The sequence below is a fragment of the Musa acuminata genome, chromosome BXJ2-6, assembly GCF_036884655.1.
Source record: "Musa acuminata AAA Group cultivar baxijiao chromosome BXJ2-6, Cavendish_Baxijiao_AAA, whole genome shotgun sequence".
Lineage (NCBI taxonomy): Eukaryota > Viridiplantae > Streptophyta > Magnoliopsida > Zingiberales > Musaceae > Musa > Musa acuminata.
The window spans coordinates 511,829-529,516 of record NC_088343.1 but is presented as its reverse complement, the minus strand read 5'-3'; the positions used below and the strand labels follow the sequence as shown (position 1 = coordinate 529,516).

At 37.8% G+C, this 17,688-nt stretch overlaps 2 protein-coding genes and 1 long non-coding RNA gene across 9 annotated transcripts; all 3 read left to right on the top strand.

The window, feature by feature from the left end:
• Nucleotides 1-959: 959 nt before the first annotated feature.
• Nucleotides 960-2,904, top strand: LOC135614065 (protein NUCLEAR FUSION DEFECTIVE 4-like). Its single transcript, XM_065111078.1, has 2 exons — nt 960-2,189; nt 2,274-2,904. Exons 1-2 carry the CDS (start codon nt 1,021-1,023, stop codon nt 2,683-2,685), a joined length of 1,581 nt encoding a protein of 526 aa, XP_064967150.1. The 5' UTR covers nt 960-1,020; the 3' UTR covers nt 2,686-2,904.
• A 2,236-nt stretch (nt 2,905-5,140) lies between these two features.
• Nucleotides 5,141-9,634, top strand: LOC135614064 (uncharacterized). Its single transcript, XR_010487418.1, has 2 exons — nt 5,141-5,370; nt 9,295-9,634. It is a non-coding gene; the product is annotated as an uncharacterized LOC135614064 (long non-coding RNA).
• Nucleotides 9,635-10,139: 505 nt separating this feature from the next.
• On the top strand, nt 10,140-17,072 carry LOC135582856 (uncharacterized). 7 transcript variants are annotated; one of them, XM_065111076.1, is made up of 7 exons: nt 10,149-10,304; nt 10,497-10,627; nt 12,330-12,428; nt 15,057-15,199; nt 15,340-15,546; nt 16,444-16,503; nt 16,712-17,072. In XM_065111076.1, the coding sequence occupies exons 3-7, from the start codon at nt 12,335-12,337 to the stop codon at nt 16,871-16,873; spliced, it is 666 nt and encodes a 221-aa protein (XP_064967148.1). In that variant the 5' UTR covers nt 10,149-10,304; nt 10,497-10,627; nt 12,330-12,334; the 3' UTR covers nt 16,874-17,072. The 7 variants fall into 7 exon arrangements, with proteins under 7 accessions (XP_064967149.1, XP_064967147.1, XP_064967148.1 ...); XM_065111072.1 differs by having other exon boundaries at nt 10,150-10,304; nt 15,003-15,199; XM_065111073.1 differs by having other exon boundaries at nt 10,153-10,356; nt 15,003-15,199.
• Nucleotides 17,073-17,688: the final 616 nt, after the last annotated feature.

Sequence of the window (17,688 nt, the reverse complement as noted above, 5' to 3'; positions counted from 1 at the left end):
GTATGATACTAATTACTTAGGTATTCAAATACCTACTTTGATACTTTGTTGCATAAATCTGAATTCAAATCCGAATCAATTGGTTGTTGGGTTTAAGGCAATGTCTACATCAGATACACAAATGCTATCAATTATTCTAAACCATCTTTAATTATCTACATATATTACGTGGAGTGTCAATCACATTACAGATTGATTCCAAATAAAAGGGACACCCCATCAGCTACATGTCCAAGAAAACATAAGGTCAGTGATTATGTTTTTATTACAGAAATTAAGGATTTCTAATAAGTTTTTATGTGGCATCTTCTATTAGAATGTGACACTCAAAGTTTCGTCCTACTTAAGGAGTAAAGTGAGTTCATTTATAGGGTTTTATGAAGGGGAGAATTTCTCTTGAACAGTCGAGAGAATTAATAATGAATTAATAATGATTTGATATTTCTATCTTACTTACTTAGTCTATGAAAATGAAATAGATTCTTCTTCATCAACTATAAATTCTTTTAAGTAAACCACAACTTGAAGTATATATATATATATATATATATATATATATATATATATAATGGATCATTAGTGAATCATCACACATCCAAACAAAGCTTTGGATGGATAAGAGTGGATCTTTATCTCACTATACCTTACTTTTTGGCTCTCGGACCCAACTGCAATTGACATGTAAGCGAGAGCTGGAAATGGCGTCTTGTTGGCCAATTCTTGATCATGACCCCAATTCACAGATGTAATGTGCTCGTTCGCAGTGACGTACAAAACTGGAGAAATCTCGAATCCTTCTGTCACATTAGGAATCGTGCTGTGGGGTGTCCAATGCAGCATTTTACTGCAGCACCGTGAAAACAATGCACGCTACAGCACCTAAACCTTCATACTGGCTAACATGAAACCACATCTCATGCATTGCAGCCACTCTCGATCTCCTCCATTCATTGCCACCATCACCTTCTTTCTCCCATAAATACCCATCACCTCCTCCCTGAAACAGATCACTCCACAACCATGTCTTCTTCTTCTTCTTCTTCTTCTTCTTCGCTGCAGTGGCTGACCTTGATTGCGACCATATGGCTCCAAACGTTCAACGGTGCAAACACCGACTTCCCGGTCTACTCCTCCGAGCTGAAGGAGCTCAAGAGGGTCTCCCAAGTGGGCATCAACTTTCTAGCTTTTGCCTCCGACGCCGGGAAGCTCTTCGGCTGGGTCGCCGGCGTCGCCGCGATCTATCTCCCCCTGTGGCTGGTCGCCGTTGTCGGCGCAGCTCTGGGGCTGGTCGGCTACGGCCTGCAGTTCCTCTTCCTCGAGCACCCGCACTTCTCCTACTCCCACATCTTCCTGCTCACCGCCCTGGCCGGGAATGGCATTTGCTGGATCAACACCGCCTGCTACCTCATCTGCATCAGAAACTTCTCCTCCCACAGCCGCATCGCCGTCGGCCTCTCCACCAGCTACGTCGGCTTGAGCGCCAAGGTCTACACCGTTCTCGCCAGCGCGGTGTTCAACGGCAAGTCTCGACACACCGCTAAGCAGTACCTCCTCCTCAACGCGATCGTCCCGGTTCTGGTCGCCGCCGTCGTCGCACCATTCGTCCGGGTGGTTCTGAGTCAGAATGCCATCCGATCAAGCCTCGGCTTCGTGGTCATGTTCGTCATCACGTTCACGACCGGGATTTCCGCTGTGGTCGGCAGCATCAGCTCGACCTCCCACGGTGTCCTCACGAGAGAGTACGCGTTGAGCCTGGGGGTGCTACTGGCGTCGCCATTGGTGGTGCCAGTAACCATGAAGCTGAGGGAAGTCATAGACGAGGTGTGGTGGAACAAGAAGGAGAACAAAGTTCACGTTCTTGCAGCCGATGACGTCGAAGCTGGCGAGGGAGGCAGAGAGGTAGTGGTCGAGGAGCTTCAGGTCGTGAAGGAAGAGATGGTGGAAGGTGGAGAAGAGGAGTCAGAGGAAGTGGGAGGTCTTCTAATCCTAAGGAAGGTGGACTTCTGGTTGTACTTCTTCAGCTACTTGTTCAGCGCGACGCTGGGACTCGTCTTCCTCAACAACCTCGGTCAGATTGCAGAGTCTCGTGGACTTCGACCAGAAGAGACTTCCACCTTGGTCTCCTTGTCGTCTTCCTTCGGCTTCTTCGGTCGCCTCCTGCCATTCCTCTTTGACTACTACTCCTCCAAGTAAGCCTTTCATCAGAACCACCATCGAATCTCGGCAAACTTAGCACTAACTCTTCTTCTTCTTCTTCGTTTCGATGTGTACAGGAGGAACTGCATGGTATCAAGGCCAGCATCCATGGCGGCAATGATGGCCCCGATGGCAGCAGCCTTCTTCATGCTGGTCAACCCAAGCAGACTGTGCCTGTACATGAGCACCGCAGTGATCGGAGCATTCACAGGGGCGATCACGTCCATCGCCGTCTCCGCCACCACCGAGATGTTCGGCACCAAGCACTTTGGCGTCAACCACAACATCGTCGTCACCAACATTCCCGCGGGTTCTTTCGTCTTCGGCTACCTCGCGGCCATTCTTTACCAGAGAGGAGCGACGGGAGGCAGCCATAGCTGCAGAGGGACCGCATGCTACGAGACCACCTTCGTCCTATGGGGCGCCACTTGCTCCATGGCTTCTATTCTCTGCACCGCCCTGTACATAAGAAGGCGCAGGTTTTGCTGAAGACACGGCATGGCATCAGGAGCAACAGCTAATTCTTCTTCAGGCCATTTTCTTGTGGCCACAGCTCGAGTTCATGCAGAGCTACAGAGTGACTGTGAAACTTGCTCTTGGTTTTAACGTGGAGCATTACTCCAGAGTTAGCGTATTCCATTTAGTTGCAGTGTTGATCTGTGTTAGAACACTAAACATACTAAATAAAACGAAGTTGGATTCGATCGAGTAACGAGTTCTTCACGGATCTCACCTTCTGCATATGAACTGCAGGCTTTCTCGATCGGAAATGGCTGTCCTTTGAATCTGGTAGATCCATAATGGCAATTCAATAGCCGATATTTCTAGGTCGATGCATTTACTTCTCCGCTTTGCTTGCTGCTGCTCTACCAGCTCGTGTAAAAGCTAGTATTCATTGTAGATGATGAGTCCATCAGATTAATTTAGGTCATCCGTCCAAAATGCGAGAGGAGACCCGACTAGATTCGTTTGTCATAAGGGTTTTTCAATCACTCTCCTCCCTGCGTTCAGAAAGATAAAAGTTTTATGAGGAGAACTATAAGTGAGTTAAGGAAGAAAAAATCCTTTTATTCTTCTTCTTCTTTCTTTGTTTTTGTGTTCCTTCGCTTAATATGGTGGTGATTATCCATCTCCTACGATACATATCGTATCATTTTGATTTGGAGCAATCGTGACACCACTTTATTTTGATATAAACTAGAACTGCGATAGAAAAAGGATAATTTATCTATCATGACACCACTAACCTAATTGACAAGATTAGTGGCTCTACTGTCACACGAGTTCTAACTCCATTCATAGGTAGTCCTTTCCTACTCGAGCTCCCTCATCATGTAGCTTTGATACTAATGTCACGACTCAGGGCTGATGAACTAACTAGTCTATCAACTTCGTTTTGTCTAAACCATTTATCAAAATGTTTAAACTGAAATTGATAGTAATACATTCATCAGACCCTTATAAGTCAATCTTAATATTACCCACTGCAAGATTAATCGGGAGTGTTACAGATACCTTCAACAATAAAATTGACAAGACTGAGATACATATAGAATCGATATGAAGTGTCGTAATCCTTCCTGACTATATTACCTAAAGAGCATATCTTGATCAATCGACCTATTGGGATAACGGAGTCTCTTATCAATTGCATATTAGATACGGAATACTTAGTATACTTTTCATGTGCAAGGACAAGAAGAAACATGAATCAATTATCTACGTAATCTTTGGGACAAGAATTCTTGTCACCTTCTTCTTCTTCCGTCTCTATCCTGTTTCTGACAAGAAATCTCGAGATTTCTGATATGTCATCTTGGCAAGACGACCTCCACTTGTTTGAATGATTAGTTCTCCTGCTCCTCAAGAGAGGTGAGGCATGAGATGTAGACCTGACGAGCCACCGTGCCAAAGATCATCGATTTGGGACCATACAAGCTTTGAAGCATGGCCCCAGTCCTCTTCCATCACACATCTTCTAAGAGTTCTCAGTTCAAGGAATGACCGGTGTTAGACGAAAGCTTGGCGCATTTAATTTGTTTCTTGTATTAGCTTGTGCAAGTGGTCATTCTCTTGAGAGTGAGTTCTCTTTCAGATTTTTAGGAACCAGTTGTTGTTTCCTCTCTTTCTAGTCATCAAGTGGAAGATGAAAGGGAAGGATAATTCATTTTTTCCGACATGGAGTTGGATGGAATTGGTAACGCTACCAATCTAATTTAAAGATTTAAGATATTAAATTATGTTCGTAATAATATGTCATCTGAAGCTAATATTTCCATGATATTGCGTTTAAAAAACTTCAACATATTTTGATCATTCGTCATGAGCAGATGACAAATAACTTAAATCAACGCATGAAATACTAATCATCGATTTTAAATTAGAACTTGGCTTTAAGATTGAGAAAATTAGCATGATCGATGACTTGGTGCCGTCCAATTGGAGAAGATACGTGCAATGGGAAGTCCGAGACAAATCAAAATGTCAAGTCGAACCACTTCAGATGAAGCAGGCATGACATAATGCTGAGCCAGCCTACACCAAGTATTAACTTTTGGACCTCAATTCTGCACCCCCCATTTAGTGACATTTTGCTACCATCATATGGATCCACATTTAATGACCGATTGACATGTTAGATAGTGAGGACGAGCCATTTATGATTACTTGAACTGGACGGTCCGATTCTTTGCACACATTGAAGTCAGCGTGATGTAATGCTGATCATTGTTCCATTTGCCATCGATTAGGCCGGACCGGTTCGAATTTAGCGGCCGAAGCGAACCGTAATGCTGATCATGTACCATTATCTGCGGTCCAATTGCCAATGGCGCGGAACGGTTCGCAATGACTTCGGCGTGACATCACGATGAGAGCACGCTCAAGTCATGGTCGTTAGCTGTCACCGAATTCCTGGTTTAATACCCGTTCGCGGTCTCGATCCAAACGGGCCCCCGCGACGACGAGCGCGTCCCACTACATCAACATTGAGTGTGACACTCGGACGAAGGGGGTCACAAACGTCTGCCGCACACGAAACAAAATATGCAGGGCGGCGCAGACCTTGCACTCAAGGAGGCGTGCCACAACGAGCTACGGCTTTGGGAGCTTGAAGGTCGGCGACGGGGCGTTGGATGCGAGCCACTCCTCCTCTTCCAGAACCATCGCCACTCGGTAAGCATGCGACGATCGTCAAAAAGATATGAGTTGTATTTATCTTACGGGGAGAACGACGTGCACGGGAGGTGCTCGACGAAACGTCTCACTCGTCTTGTGCAATGGGTAACACCGCGCATGTGCGCGGGACTGGGCTTCTTGTCTCGTAGGAGGACAAGGTTTCCTCACTCCCCAAGTAATTAATGGCTTTCCTACGCTTCAGTGGGTGGGTGGGTGGCTCCTAATGAAAGCCTTGCTTTCATTCTGTGAGACCTCCTTCACCTTCTCAAGAGTACACACGACAAGGGGGCTCCATCCCCGGTACGACCACCACATCACCTTTGATGATGTTAGATGGTGTTATGCTGACGATCGTCAACGAAATAGTGATTATGGTGAACATAATGAAACATGCCTTGAGATTAGCATAATTGATTGCAACGTAAGGTAGTGCTAATGAATTGATAAGATATCTTTTATGTCTGTTCTGAATCTTAACGTTCTATTAAAATATTCATAAGGAGTGTTATTGGCCAAATCAATGTTTCAATTTTATTAAATGATTATTTATAAATCAAACACCTTGTGATCATGATTAAAACCTATAGAATTCTACTTTCATTTGAACACTCTTAAGATTCCATTTATATTTTTCAGTGAGTTAAAAATTGAGAAAATACAGTGAACATGTTCTGAAGCAAAATAAACGATCAAAAATTTTAATTATTGATTATTAAAAATTATAACACCTGTAACTAAACAAACCCTTTACTCTACACCTCCTCGATCCGTACTTGTAGTTGTATGCTATATTGCCAAAAGTTTAAGTTGTTAGCAAAGGATCTAATATAATTATAAGGCTCAGCATCCTCTCTCATGTGCAAGTCCGGTGCTAGTCAAATAGAAGGAAGAGTGTTACTTATATATCGGTTAAACACTAAGTGAAACAAAGAGCATGATTCATAAACTGTTCTAATACCATGATAAAGAATTTAACTGGGTGACCAGTTATCCAAAAACTTAGGAAAGATTGGTTCATTACTTACTCTGTTGATTTCCTCCCTATGCCTTCAATTAAGTTGCATGGATGACACACTGAAACTGATCACTGACAAGTGAAAGATATGTTTTATGTGATTGAGCTGTTGTATTCCTTTCACATGGGGGAACATCAGACTGAGCATGCACATGGAGATGTCCTACATGCAAACACTGCTCACCTTCAACAACACATTCAAGGTAACCCACAAGTAAGGAAAGCAATCTAGATCCACAATAATTCCATCAAACAACTGGGCAACTGTGTGTATATTTTGTCCAACAAAAGACAACACATTTGGTTTGCCTCTTCTTTTTTTGATGGAAGAGACAACAGCTAGATCACAGAATGATCATTCACCATATCCTGGAACCAAACAACAACATCATCCAGCACAAGACAGACAATATCCTGTGGCAACTGGTGCAAAAAAGATCAAACTCCCTTGCATGGACAGCAAGCAAGGAGAAGAAATTTTGATTTATGATTCTGATTTCCAATAAATATAAATTCCAAAAAAAAATCAAGATGTTTGCATCTTGATAAACCTTGTTATTCTCCATTATTTCTTCACACATTAGTTACTTTTATGCATCCATAAGAAGTGGGGAACCTTTTGCATTTCTGTTATTTCAAATTCCATGATCCATTACAGAAATTGTAGAAATGGTAGATATCCTTAATTAACAAATGCATTCATAGTTATATAAGACCCAATTATGTATTTTTTGTAGAGATATAATGTCCCAAAACCAAACACAATATGGTGGTCAATGTTTCCTACATCCAATCGATTGAAACTATGTTCAAACTGTCAATTTTTTTTGGTGAGATTAGGCAAATTGTTCAAGTTTGATTCAAATCCAGGTCTGTGATTTGTAAGATCAAACCCAAGCCATAAACAAAATAAGCTTTAATCTGAGACTATCATGTTAATTCAATTGAAGTCACTTTCCTTTTGGGTTCAAGCTTTCAAATACTTGGAGGCCTATTTGATTTGGGAGATATGATTTCTTGGGATATGAGAGAATATCTATAGGACAAATATCATGTCAAGGATGTTATCCTTTTTTTTTGTGTAATTTCACTATCACAATATCCACCATTAATTGCGTAAACTTTCTTCTTAGAAGTACTTGAGAAATCCTCTCTTTAACCATAATTTTTCTTTTTATACATGATTACTGATAGTATTGATCTTTTGTATGATTGACTTGAACGTCAAAGGAAGAACCACTAGAAATATTCCTGACATCCTTCCTCTATCTTGCATGACTTATCTTTTAATGCTTCAACCTTATTTTGTGAAATTATTGTAAGCTTCGGCAAAGACCATGTTGATTCACTCATTTGCAATGGGCTATCTCAATCAGGAGAAGAGGCACGGTCAACTCGCAATATATTATAAATGCCTTGTCAACTAGATTAATTGAATTTTTGTGGTGTGACTCATAGCAAAGCACATCAGAAGGTGACACAGAAATTTCCATCTCAAGACCTACATTGATAGGGCAACAAAAATAGTAATCGTTCACCATTGATGGCTTGTTGGTCTTCGTCGAAGGTCTTGAGGCTTGCTTTCTGCTTCAGCTTTATGAATAGAGTTGGGCCTTTATCTCATAGCAAGTATTTGAACTCCATTAGAAATGTTAATCTTATCGAATGACAGATATTATACCAACTCAATCCAAATCCGCTCCAGACCCATGGATACACAGGTTAGACTATGGATCTATTTGGTTATGCTGTTCATGGTTTTACATTATTCTCCTTCTTTTTTCATTTCCTTCATTTGATTATCCTATGGATACGTGGGTTAGAATATGGATCTATTTAGTTATGCTATGTTCATGGTTTAAAATTATTCTCCTTCTTTATTCATTTCCTGCATTTGATTATCTTATGCTCACACCTTAGAAACAAGAAGAGAGAGGATGTCTCCTTTTTGTTGTTGAAGTTTTTTCTACCTCCCTTACCCTTATTTCAAATGTTTGGGAGTCATGACTTGTTGCCTTCTGTAACATGTTCACAAGTGCATATGTAGGATCATGTCAATGACGATAAGATCTACGATAGACAAAGTGGTTGGGGAGGCTCTATTTGCGTTCATCTAGAAAGATAACAGTTAAGTGTTCATTTGGCATATGAACTCATAAAAGTTGCTGAGCTTCCCTTGTGAAGATCACTTGCTCTATTTCTTACAATGGAAGTTTCATTGGACATTTTGCTAGAAATTAAACTGGTTTTCCACCATGATCTGTATTACCGAGTATAATTTTTCTTGTCATGGAGAACTTGGAGAGGAAGAATGGTGTCACTGCATGGTGTTGGCAACCTTTTCTTGGCATGAATCCTTGATGCCAAATTAAATGTCCTTGAAAGGATTTATGAGGAAGTGCAAATTCCACAAGCACCTGTTTATTTTCACTGGTTCCTCCCCATTGCTCTAAATCAAAATAGGGATCAAAGACTCGAGAAGGTCAGAAGCATTAGTACTACCATTGAGTATTTTATGTTGACAAGCATTTTTAGATTTCTTAACTAAAACTAGGTTACTTGGAGGATAAGTTACATGAGAAAAATAAATTAAGTGTTTGTTGCTCTAGAAATACTCTATACATCTTAAAAATTTGATGTGGTGGGGGTGTGAAAAATAAAATACCTCTTATGATTCTTCTCTTATAGATTTAGAGAGAGAAAATGAAAATTTCTTCATGGTTTATACATGAAGGGATGGATAGGGAACTTTGGGCTTGGGTTGGGAATAAAAAAAAGAGAATTGTTATCACATATAGAAGAATTCAATTTTTTTTCTTCACCAATATAGATAAAAGGTGTCTACTCATGTAAATCTTATGTTCATCATCTTTTAACTTATATTGTATTCCTTGTTCTTTTGATAGATATCAGTCTTCTTCCCTACATTGAGGAGGATAAATTTGCGTGGAAGCTAACTGAAACCAGAAATCCAAAGCTTGGGAATTCCATATGCAGAAGGAGAAAATAAGGTTGTAGCAGAATCCTTCAGCAACTTCAACTTCAAGTGTCTGATGAACCAGAAGAGCTTTGTGCAGTCAAATCAGCAGCTATACAATGGAAGATTCACTGACTTCATTATGACCACTTTTCTACAGACTCCGAGTTCACAGATGACCAACTTCTATTAGCATTAATGAGATAAAGAACCTTTAAATTATATCTAACTTGATGAGTGGAAACCAATAGGATGAAATGATTAGATCTTGTGTAGTGTGTCCCACCCCCCTCTCTGATAAAAAAGATTCAGCATATTAATGTACTTGGATTTTGACCTTCGGAAAAAGTTACCACAAGATGTAATTATTAATCGTCCTTTGGAAAAGAATTAGACTTCAAATTGGATTTTTAGAATCTATAATTACTAGTAATTAACATGAATTTATTGGATAAATGCTAATAGGAGTGACATATATCAAGAATTTAAATAATCATGTATGTGCTTCTAAAACTAGTAATTTATATCCACCCGTTAGTTTAGTATGTGTATACGGTTGATGGTTAGATAATAATATTGAAATTTCAGGCCACATTGTTGCTCATTCAAATAATTCATAATTATTCCCACTAAAATAAGTTTAAAAAAATAGGAAAAAGTTAAATTATAAGTAAAAGTATAATATGTATTTAAAATTTTATTTTTTTTGACTCATTAATAATTAGTAGTAGTTCACATGAATTTATTGGATAAATGCTAATACGAGTGACATCAATCCGTCACCGACATCTTCCGGCTTCTCCGCTTTGTCGCATTCCGCCCAATCACTCGCTGGCTTCTTTCCTCTCGTCTCCCCTATATACCTCGTCGAGGACGCAAATTAGATAACAAAGATTAGTGCGGTGGAGCGGTGAGATCGGAGTCTCGTTCGTCCGACCGGTACTTCCTCAGTCTGTTCACTTTCGTTCTCTCCGGTGTGCCATGGAGGAAGGTTTTCATGTTTTCTTTGTTTCTCGAGTCTCGTTCTTTCTGGATATTCGATTAAAACCTTTCTTGTTGAGTAAATGTTCGATTCTACTCGTGTTTTTCGTGCTTCGGTATTAATTGGTACCTCACGCTTGGGATCAATAGGTATGTGCTGCTTTCTGTTGGTTATGTTGGGGTTTAGTGATACTCTGGTGGCTGTGGGATCCTAAGATGAGCCGAGGCCCATCAAGCTCCTTAGTTGGTGTTTATGGAGTAGGAACTTAATGGGAGTTTCTGTATGCAACTTACTTCCCAGCTAAGTAATTAAATAGAACAAACAATGTGGCTTTCTTTCCTCATTTCTCATGCTTTGTTTTGGTACAACAAATGAAATAAACTTGTTTCTGTTCTTTCTCAAGTTGTACCTTAAATTATAGAGAAGGTGCTTCTTTATGGTGTTAAGAAGATCACCTCTCCTTATCGAAGGTTTCATGGCAAAGTCAGTGCACGAGGCTCCTGCCGTTGCAAAAAAAGAAAATAGTAACTACTGTTGCGTTTTAATTGCTCAAGACTGGATGATGCAGTTGATTTTGCTTGTTATTTATGTTGCAAATATACCCTCACTTTTGATATTTCTAATGATCAGGCCAATGTAAATAAAGCCTTTAAACTTGCATGCCTCTCTTGGTTCACTACGGCTGTCGATTATTTTGGCAGCTCCCTCTAATGGCTGAAGACTGGATGATAAAGTTGATTTTGTTTGTTATTTATGATATGTAAATGACACAATCATATTTTATTTCTCTAGCAAAGATACCAATGTAAAGCCTTAAATTTCCATTACTCTCTTGGTTGGCCATGGTTGTCTATTATTTCTGGCAGCTTCTTCCTATTACCATATCTTTTTGTATTTTGTATTTGTGATTAAAAAATAAATAGTAACTACTGTTGTGTGCTAATTGCTGCAGACTGGATGATGTAGTTGATTTTGCTTGTTATTTATGTTGCAAATAACACCCTCACTTTTGATATTTCTAGCAACCAGACCAATGTAAAGCCTTTAAACTTCCATGCCTCTCTTGGTTGGTGACGGTTGTCCATTATTTTGGCAACTTCCTCTTGTCCCATATCTTTTGTATTTGTGCTTTCGTGATTGGAGCAAGACATGTTAACTTCCTAAAGTTGGTAGTTTTCGTTTCATTTATTTTTTAGAATCACTGCCATCAGTGGGGAGGGAGGACCACTAACCCTAATAAGGGAGGAGATAGAATAGAAGTAGGGAATGCAGGAAGAGGTGAAACAAGAGATTAAGGCAAATGATTAGTATACTATAGGAGGAATCAAAATGAGAGGGGCTCCATCAGGAGAAAACAAAAAGGATGCGTGAGGTAGAGTTAGAAAGAGGAATTAAGGAGAGACAAGGATGACAGAGCCAGAATGGAGACAGATATTGGAGGTAGCAGGGGGTTTGCCTTCTTGTTGGGGATTTTGACCAGTCAAGACTGGAAATATTTTCAGTTAGTCAGCATGGGGATATATAGTCAAATAGCCACTTGGATTAAGCTAACCTATCATGTTAGAATGTGGAACTAGAACTAATGGTAGTCTCATTTGTATTTAAGTACCACTTTTTGGTTTTATGGTGATTTAAATATCTTTAGGGGTTCTCTATAGTCTATAACATAAGTGTTATTAGCATGAGTCTGTCCTTTATGAAGGGTCCGGTGAGGGTTGATATAGATAGTCTTATCCTTATATATAGAGATTGTTTCCAAATCATGGACACCTAAGTTGCAGAGGAGTAACCTCATTGTGTCTCCGAGGCTCATTTTCATTAATGTTACCAAGAGAAAAGTCTCTTGGTGCTAAACTTGTTCTCTTAATTAAATATTGTTTTGGCTTATTATGAAGTTATGTATTAAGTACAGTTGGCTCTGAAGAAGATTTTCTGCTATCCCAATTGCATTTGGCTTGATTTTTGGTAATTCATATTGGCAGGTTTTATGGCTTTGATAGAGGGGTCCTTCCTTCTTCTTCTACTTATTATTAGCTGGGCAGGTGCTGATGCCAGAAGCTTGGTGAACTTTGACGTTATGGGTATATCATGACAACGATGTTTTTGCTTTTCCTAGTTTTTACTGGACATTTGGCTTCTTTTTTTTCTGCTCCTGACAGTAAGCTAAGGGTTATTTTCTCTTTTAGGACTCACAATTAGGTCCCTAGCAATAAGCTTCCAATATAAAATCTTTTGATACAAAAAAATATTAAATAATTCTCATATTAAAATAATAAAAAATCATGAACATCATAAATAATTCAAAAATGAAGGATATTCAACTATATCATGGACATCATAAAGAATTCAAAAATAAAGAATATTACAGGTCTTAAATTGGTAATATTCATTAAGTCACTAATTCCAATCCTTATACTTGTGGAGTGTGGTGGATTTTCTCAGCAGAATCTTTTAATATGACTTTAAATTTCCTTCACCTAAAAAATTATGCTAACTTGACCTGAAGCTTTTCAGCGAGTTAATGCCTCAGTTCTGACCTTATTGTTGTTTTCTTATGCTTTATATGATTGTAAAGGTTCCTCAACCACAACAATTTTTGTTTCCATCCATATGCCATATGTATGAATTTCTTTTAATGAATTGTTGGCTAGTATTTGCATTTATAACTTCTTAGTTCACTTGCTGGTTTAATGAACTTAGTTGAAGGCCTTCTAATTAACTGCCTGTAATGTCTACAGTCCTTTAACAAGTTCTTTCTTTTGAAATTCATGCACCATTAAACAGAATAGAAATTGTCAATGCACAGTTCTGGGTGGACATGGAAATCTATAGACTATGACCATGATAATGCAATACAAAGAATGATATTCACATTTGAAGCTGAATTTTAGACCAAAGAAGTTATGTACGTAACATATTGAAGCTGCCAGATATTATTTGATTGGTAAACGCTAAGTGATATGTTTAAATATTCTAAAACTCCAAGTAGACAAAAGAGTATAGATCTTAAATGGCATCAATTTTGAGAACTCACAACATCAACACGTAGCTTAATTAATTTATTTTTTCATAGATTTCTCAGAACCAATAATAGTTGTGATGATGAAGAACCCTTTTCTTTTAGAAATTTAAAAGAATAGAGGAGATTTTAGTATAGTAAATAAATGTTGTAATACAGTAAATGACTGTTATACATCAAAAACTTATCTGTTTGCAGTGTTCTAGACACCAATCATCCCAATATAGAACCCATATTTCTATAGTAACCGTGCAATTGAAGTGTTAGATAATACAAAAACAGATAAAGGCAAAATTTTCTCAAAGAATAGAACTTGAATTTAATTATGAAACCGATGATATTTTTCTTAATATGGAATATATATTTCCTTAATATTATAAGCATACTTTCTGTTTTTCCCTTCTCTCTCTCTCTCTCTCTCTCGATATCTTCTCATCTATTTTTATATGCAGTGAGAAATTGATGATAAGCATTACAATAATATATGTAGACAACAATTATGATGGCCACAACAAATAGCAGACACAACAGCAGTATTGTCTCCTCTGGTTTACAGTTGTATTTTTTGGTATATTTTAATATTTCTTCCACCTTGGCTTCCTCTTCTTTTTCATCTTCCCTTCTGTCTTCTCTTTTTATATTTTTCTTCTTGTGAGGGGTCAGATTGTCTAGAATTAGCCGAACTTGACCAACTTGTGTTGAGTTTTATTGATTCTATCTGATACCATCAATTTCTGAGTGAGTAGAAGCTCAAGGTGTTAAATCAGTACTAGTCATTACCAATATGGATTAGGATATCTCACTAGATTTGACCAATGCTACAAACTATGACTTATATTCAAATCATCTAGAATTGTTCTGAATCTGTTGTCACCTATATTTCAAAACTTTGCAGTGGACTATAAACAGTGAATATTTGATTGAAAAGCACATTATAGAATTGCATTTAGGGAGGCAGGTGCTATAGTAAATGGTAGTTTAACAAGTTTAGTGCACTGATGTTTAGAAAAATGCTGACATAAATTAACATGATTTGTGGGCAAAAGAATTTGTTATTCACTTAATTATTTTTTTATGAGAAATAATGGATTCATACATGAAGATCTTTTCAATAGAATTATAGCTTAAGAAAGGTACCACTGAATTTCTTGAAGTTTCTAGATGCCAATCTCATTGTAGAATTGTAAACCTATCTCCCTTAGATTAGGTTGTATAATTGTTTTATTATAGGTTAAGCATAAAATTTTTGACTGATAAAAAGATTACGAAAGATTTCTTGTTCTCAGTAACATACCAGACTGGTAAGGCCTGGTGTATCAGATTATATGCCAGTTTGTATCGCACGATATCATTGAATAAGATATTTAAAAAATAAAAATGAATAGTATTATGCTGTTATGAAACTCTATGCTTCAGTACCGGTACTTGGTTGGACCTGTTAATACTCAGTCCAAACCAGCTGACACGGTCAAGACTTGAAATCGTGTTAAATTATTTTATTTCAAAAAGATATTTCATTCAGCATACTTCTGTGTTTCAGTGGATACCTATTGCCAAATTCTTACGACATATATAAGTTATACTGAATCTAGCTTCTAAATGGCAATTATGTGAAAAATTATTATGTTGGTTCCAGTTACAGAAATAGGCCTTGAGACACCTCAAAATCAAAGTAAAATATCTAATGCAGTCGATGGAAATGATAAATTGTGCACATTATGCGAGAGCTTTGTTGCACAGGCTACCCAATATATTGGTGAAAACAAGACTCAAACTGAGATAATTGAGATGCTCCATCAAGCATGTTCTAATGTGGACCCTTTTGAGGAGCAGGTAGTTCTTTATATCACAAGTATTAAGTTGTTTGTGAGAATTCTATCTTGACTCCAAAGTTGCTCCATGCATGTATGGATGCAAGAATTTGTTCCATTTTTTGCTTTCATCTTACAAGGTTCCCATAAGTTTTCTGGCAGTGTGTTATGTTGGTGGACTTTTATGCATCACTTTTCTTTGCCGAGATCTCTAAGATACATCCAGAGGTGTTCTGCACGAAGTTCAATATTTGCGAGGAGATGGTTTCTGTTAATCTACCAAAAAATGATGATTCCTGGCTTTCCTGCTCCCTTTGTCATGATGTGGTTGCTAACGTACTTGTTAAACTGAAAGATCCTGACATCCAGGTAAATGATCATTTTCTGTGCCAATTCTGCTGTTCCAACTTCATTCGTCTCTCCATTTCAGTCTATCATATCCATAATATTAGAGAAGAGACTGTTGTCATTTTTATGAACACTTTAACTAGCATTAGCTCAAGAAGGATTTTCTATTAGTAAAATGCATAATCTTCCATCAAATACCAACATTGTGTGGTCACATCAATAAAAGTTAGAATTGGACTCATCATTTTGTTTTTCAATCAATGGCCGAGTCCATTATAACAGTTATACAGATAAGATATCATTATATTGTGATACATAATAACAATTATCTTTTCTTTGTTCAATCATGCAAGTTTTAGGGTGTTAATGAGTTCCTTTTTCTTTACTTTTCTGCATGTTATATGTTGGATGGACCAAGAGGATAGTCACATATTGATAGGATTGAAAGAGTTGGATTCTATTTATTGGGGTTGGCCCATAATATAGAAGCTTAAGCTTTTGGCTTGAATTAGTGTTTGACCTTCGACCAATTTGATTGAATGAACATGAGTCACACTGCTGCAACGGGTAGGTGAAAAGCTCCAAGATGGAGATGATGTTTACCTTAAATAAGGGAAGACAATCAAAAACTGAAAAGGTCGGGTTACATATATTTGGTTTTGGGTTTGGCCCATAATTCTTTTGAGTTGAACAACTCAAACTCATCAATATTAGATTTCTGGCATTTTTACGAAGTCATCACATACTGGGGCACAATCTTAGCATAGGCAATAAGCAGCATAGGCTGGCTTTTCTTTCTGGAAATTTTTTTTCCATTTTTCTTTTGCTGAATGTTGTTGCAATTTCAGTCCACAACTATGCATGACTATCCAGATTACAAGTTTTTGATCGTCTCCAAATACTTCATGAAATTGACAGTTTGAGGTAATTAAGATGCTTCTTGAGGGATGCAATGGGGTGCAGCATCATGTCAATGAGGTAAGCTTTCAAGCACTAAATGCTTGTAATAGAGTTAGAATTAGGGACTTGAAATATGAATCAACCCACATTTTCTTGAAATATTAGGTAGAACAGCACGTCTCATCTATGTTTCTTCACCATATGCTGTGGCACTTAAATCTGGTTTTCCAATCATCTGACTAAAGAACTTTGTTGCTCTATCTTTTTTTCTTTCTTCTTTGGACAGTGCAAGAAGCTGGTCCTCCATTATGGCCCTCTGATCCTGGAAAATGGTGAAAATTTTCTGGAAATTACAGATGTTTGTGCTGCCATCCATTCATGCAAGACCAGCCAAGTCGAATTCATTGGCACTGCTTCCGCAGAACAAGCTTCCTTGATTGAAGAATAATTGTTCATATTAACACAATTAATATGGCTAAAATGAGTGAAATGAACTACAAGGAAGCTCTAGAACTGATATTGGATAATGTTATGTTAGTAGAGTACATAGGTGTGTTTATGTATCCTAGTTTTTGTCTGATCTATTGTCAATGTGAAACCATGTTTATGTTCTAGTCTATGCAGATAATACTACTTTTATCCCCTTATTTTTCCCTTTCTTTTCATCTAATGTTTTTTTGTGTTTTCGAGACAAATGACTTAGAAAGATGATAGACTATTTGTTCAAGTTATATTGTGATATATCAGGTCATTCTTATTTTATTCTAGGTCAAACTGCTGAACAGCCAAAATTAATCATGACTTGGGTCTGATGAATATTGGGGTGTTATAAATTTTTTTATTTAAGGGAGATCAAATCGTAATTTATTGTTTATTGTTTGATCTTAATTGTAATGTGAATCATGTTATTTATGCTATCTACTTTTATCCTCTTATTTTTTTCGTTCTTTTCATCTAATATGATTTTCTAAGACAAATGGCTTAGAAAGATGATAGATTATTTATTATTGAAGTTGTCCTATGATATATAAGGCCATTCTTATCTTATTTTATGTCAACGTTTTTCAACTTCATTAAGTAGTTCTTTTCTACTCAAATCGTTTTACTATGCTTAAATACTAGATTGATTCTAATATCATTTGTCATGACTCCTTCTCGATGGGCTAATTGACTTGTCAACTTCTTTTAGTCCAAATCATTAACTAAAAATGTTTTAGCTGTAGTTGACAGTAGTGTACTCATTAAACTTTTATAAATTTATTT

What these genes read in the sequence shown, in the direction of transcription:
- LOC135614065 (XM_065111078.1), top strand. Translation starts at nt 1,021, where the DNA reads ATGTCTTCTTCTTCTTCTTCTTCTTCTTCTTCGCTGCAGTGGCTGACC. An exon ending in TTTGACTACTACTCCTCCAA is followed by an intron (nt 2,190 to 2,273) that starts GTAAGCCTTTCA and finishes CGATGTGTACAG; the next exon opens with GAGGAACTGCATGGTATCAA.
- LOC135582856 (XM_065111071.1), top strand. An exon ending in TGAAAGATCCTGACATCCAG is followed by an intron (nt 15,547 to 16,443) that starts GTAAATGATCAT and finishes TGAAATTGACAG; the next exon opens with TTTGAGGTAATTAAGATGCT. An exon ending in TGCAGCATCATGTCAATGAG is followed by an intron (nt 16,504 to 16,711) that starts GTAAGCTTTCAA and finishes TTCTTTGGACAG; the next exon opens with TGCAAGAAGCTGGTCCTCCA.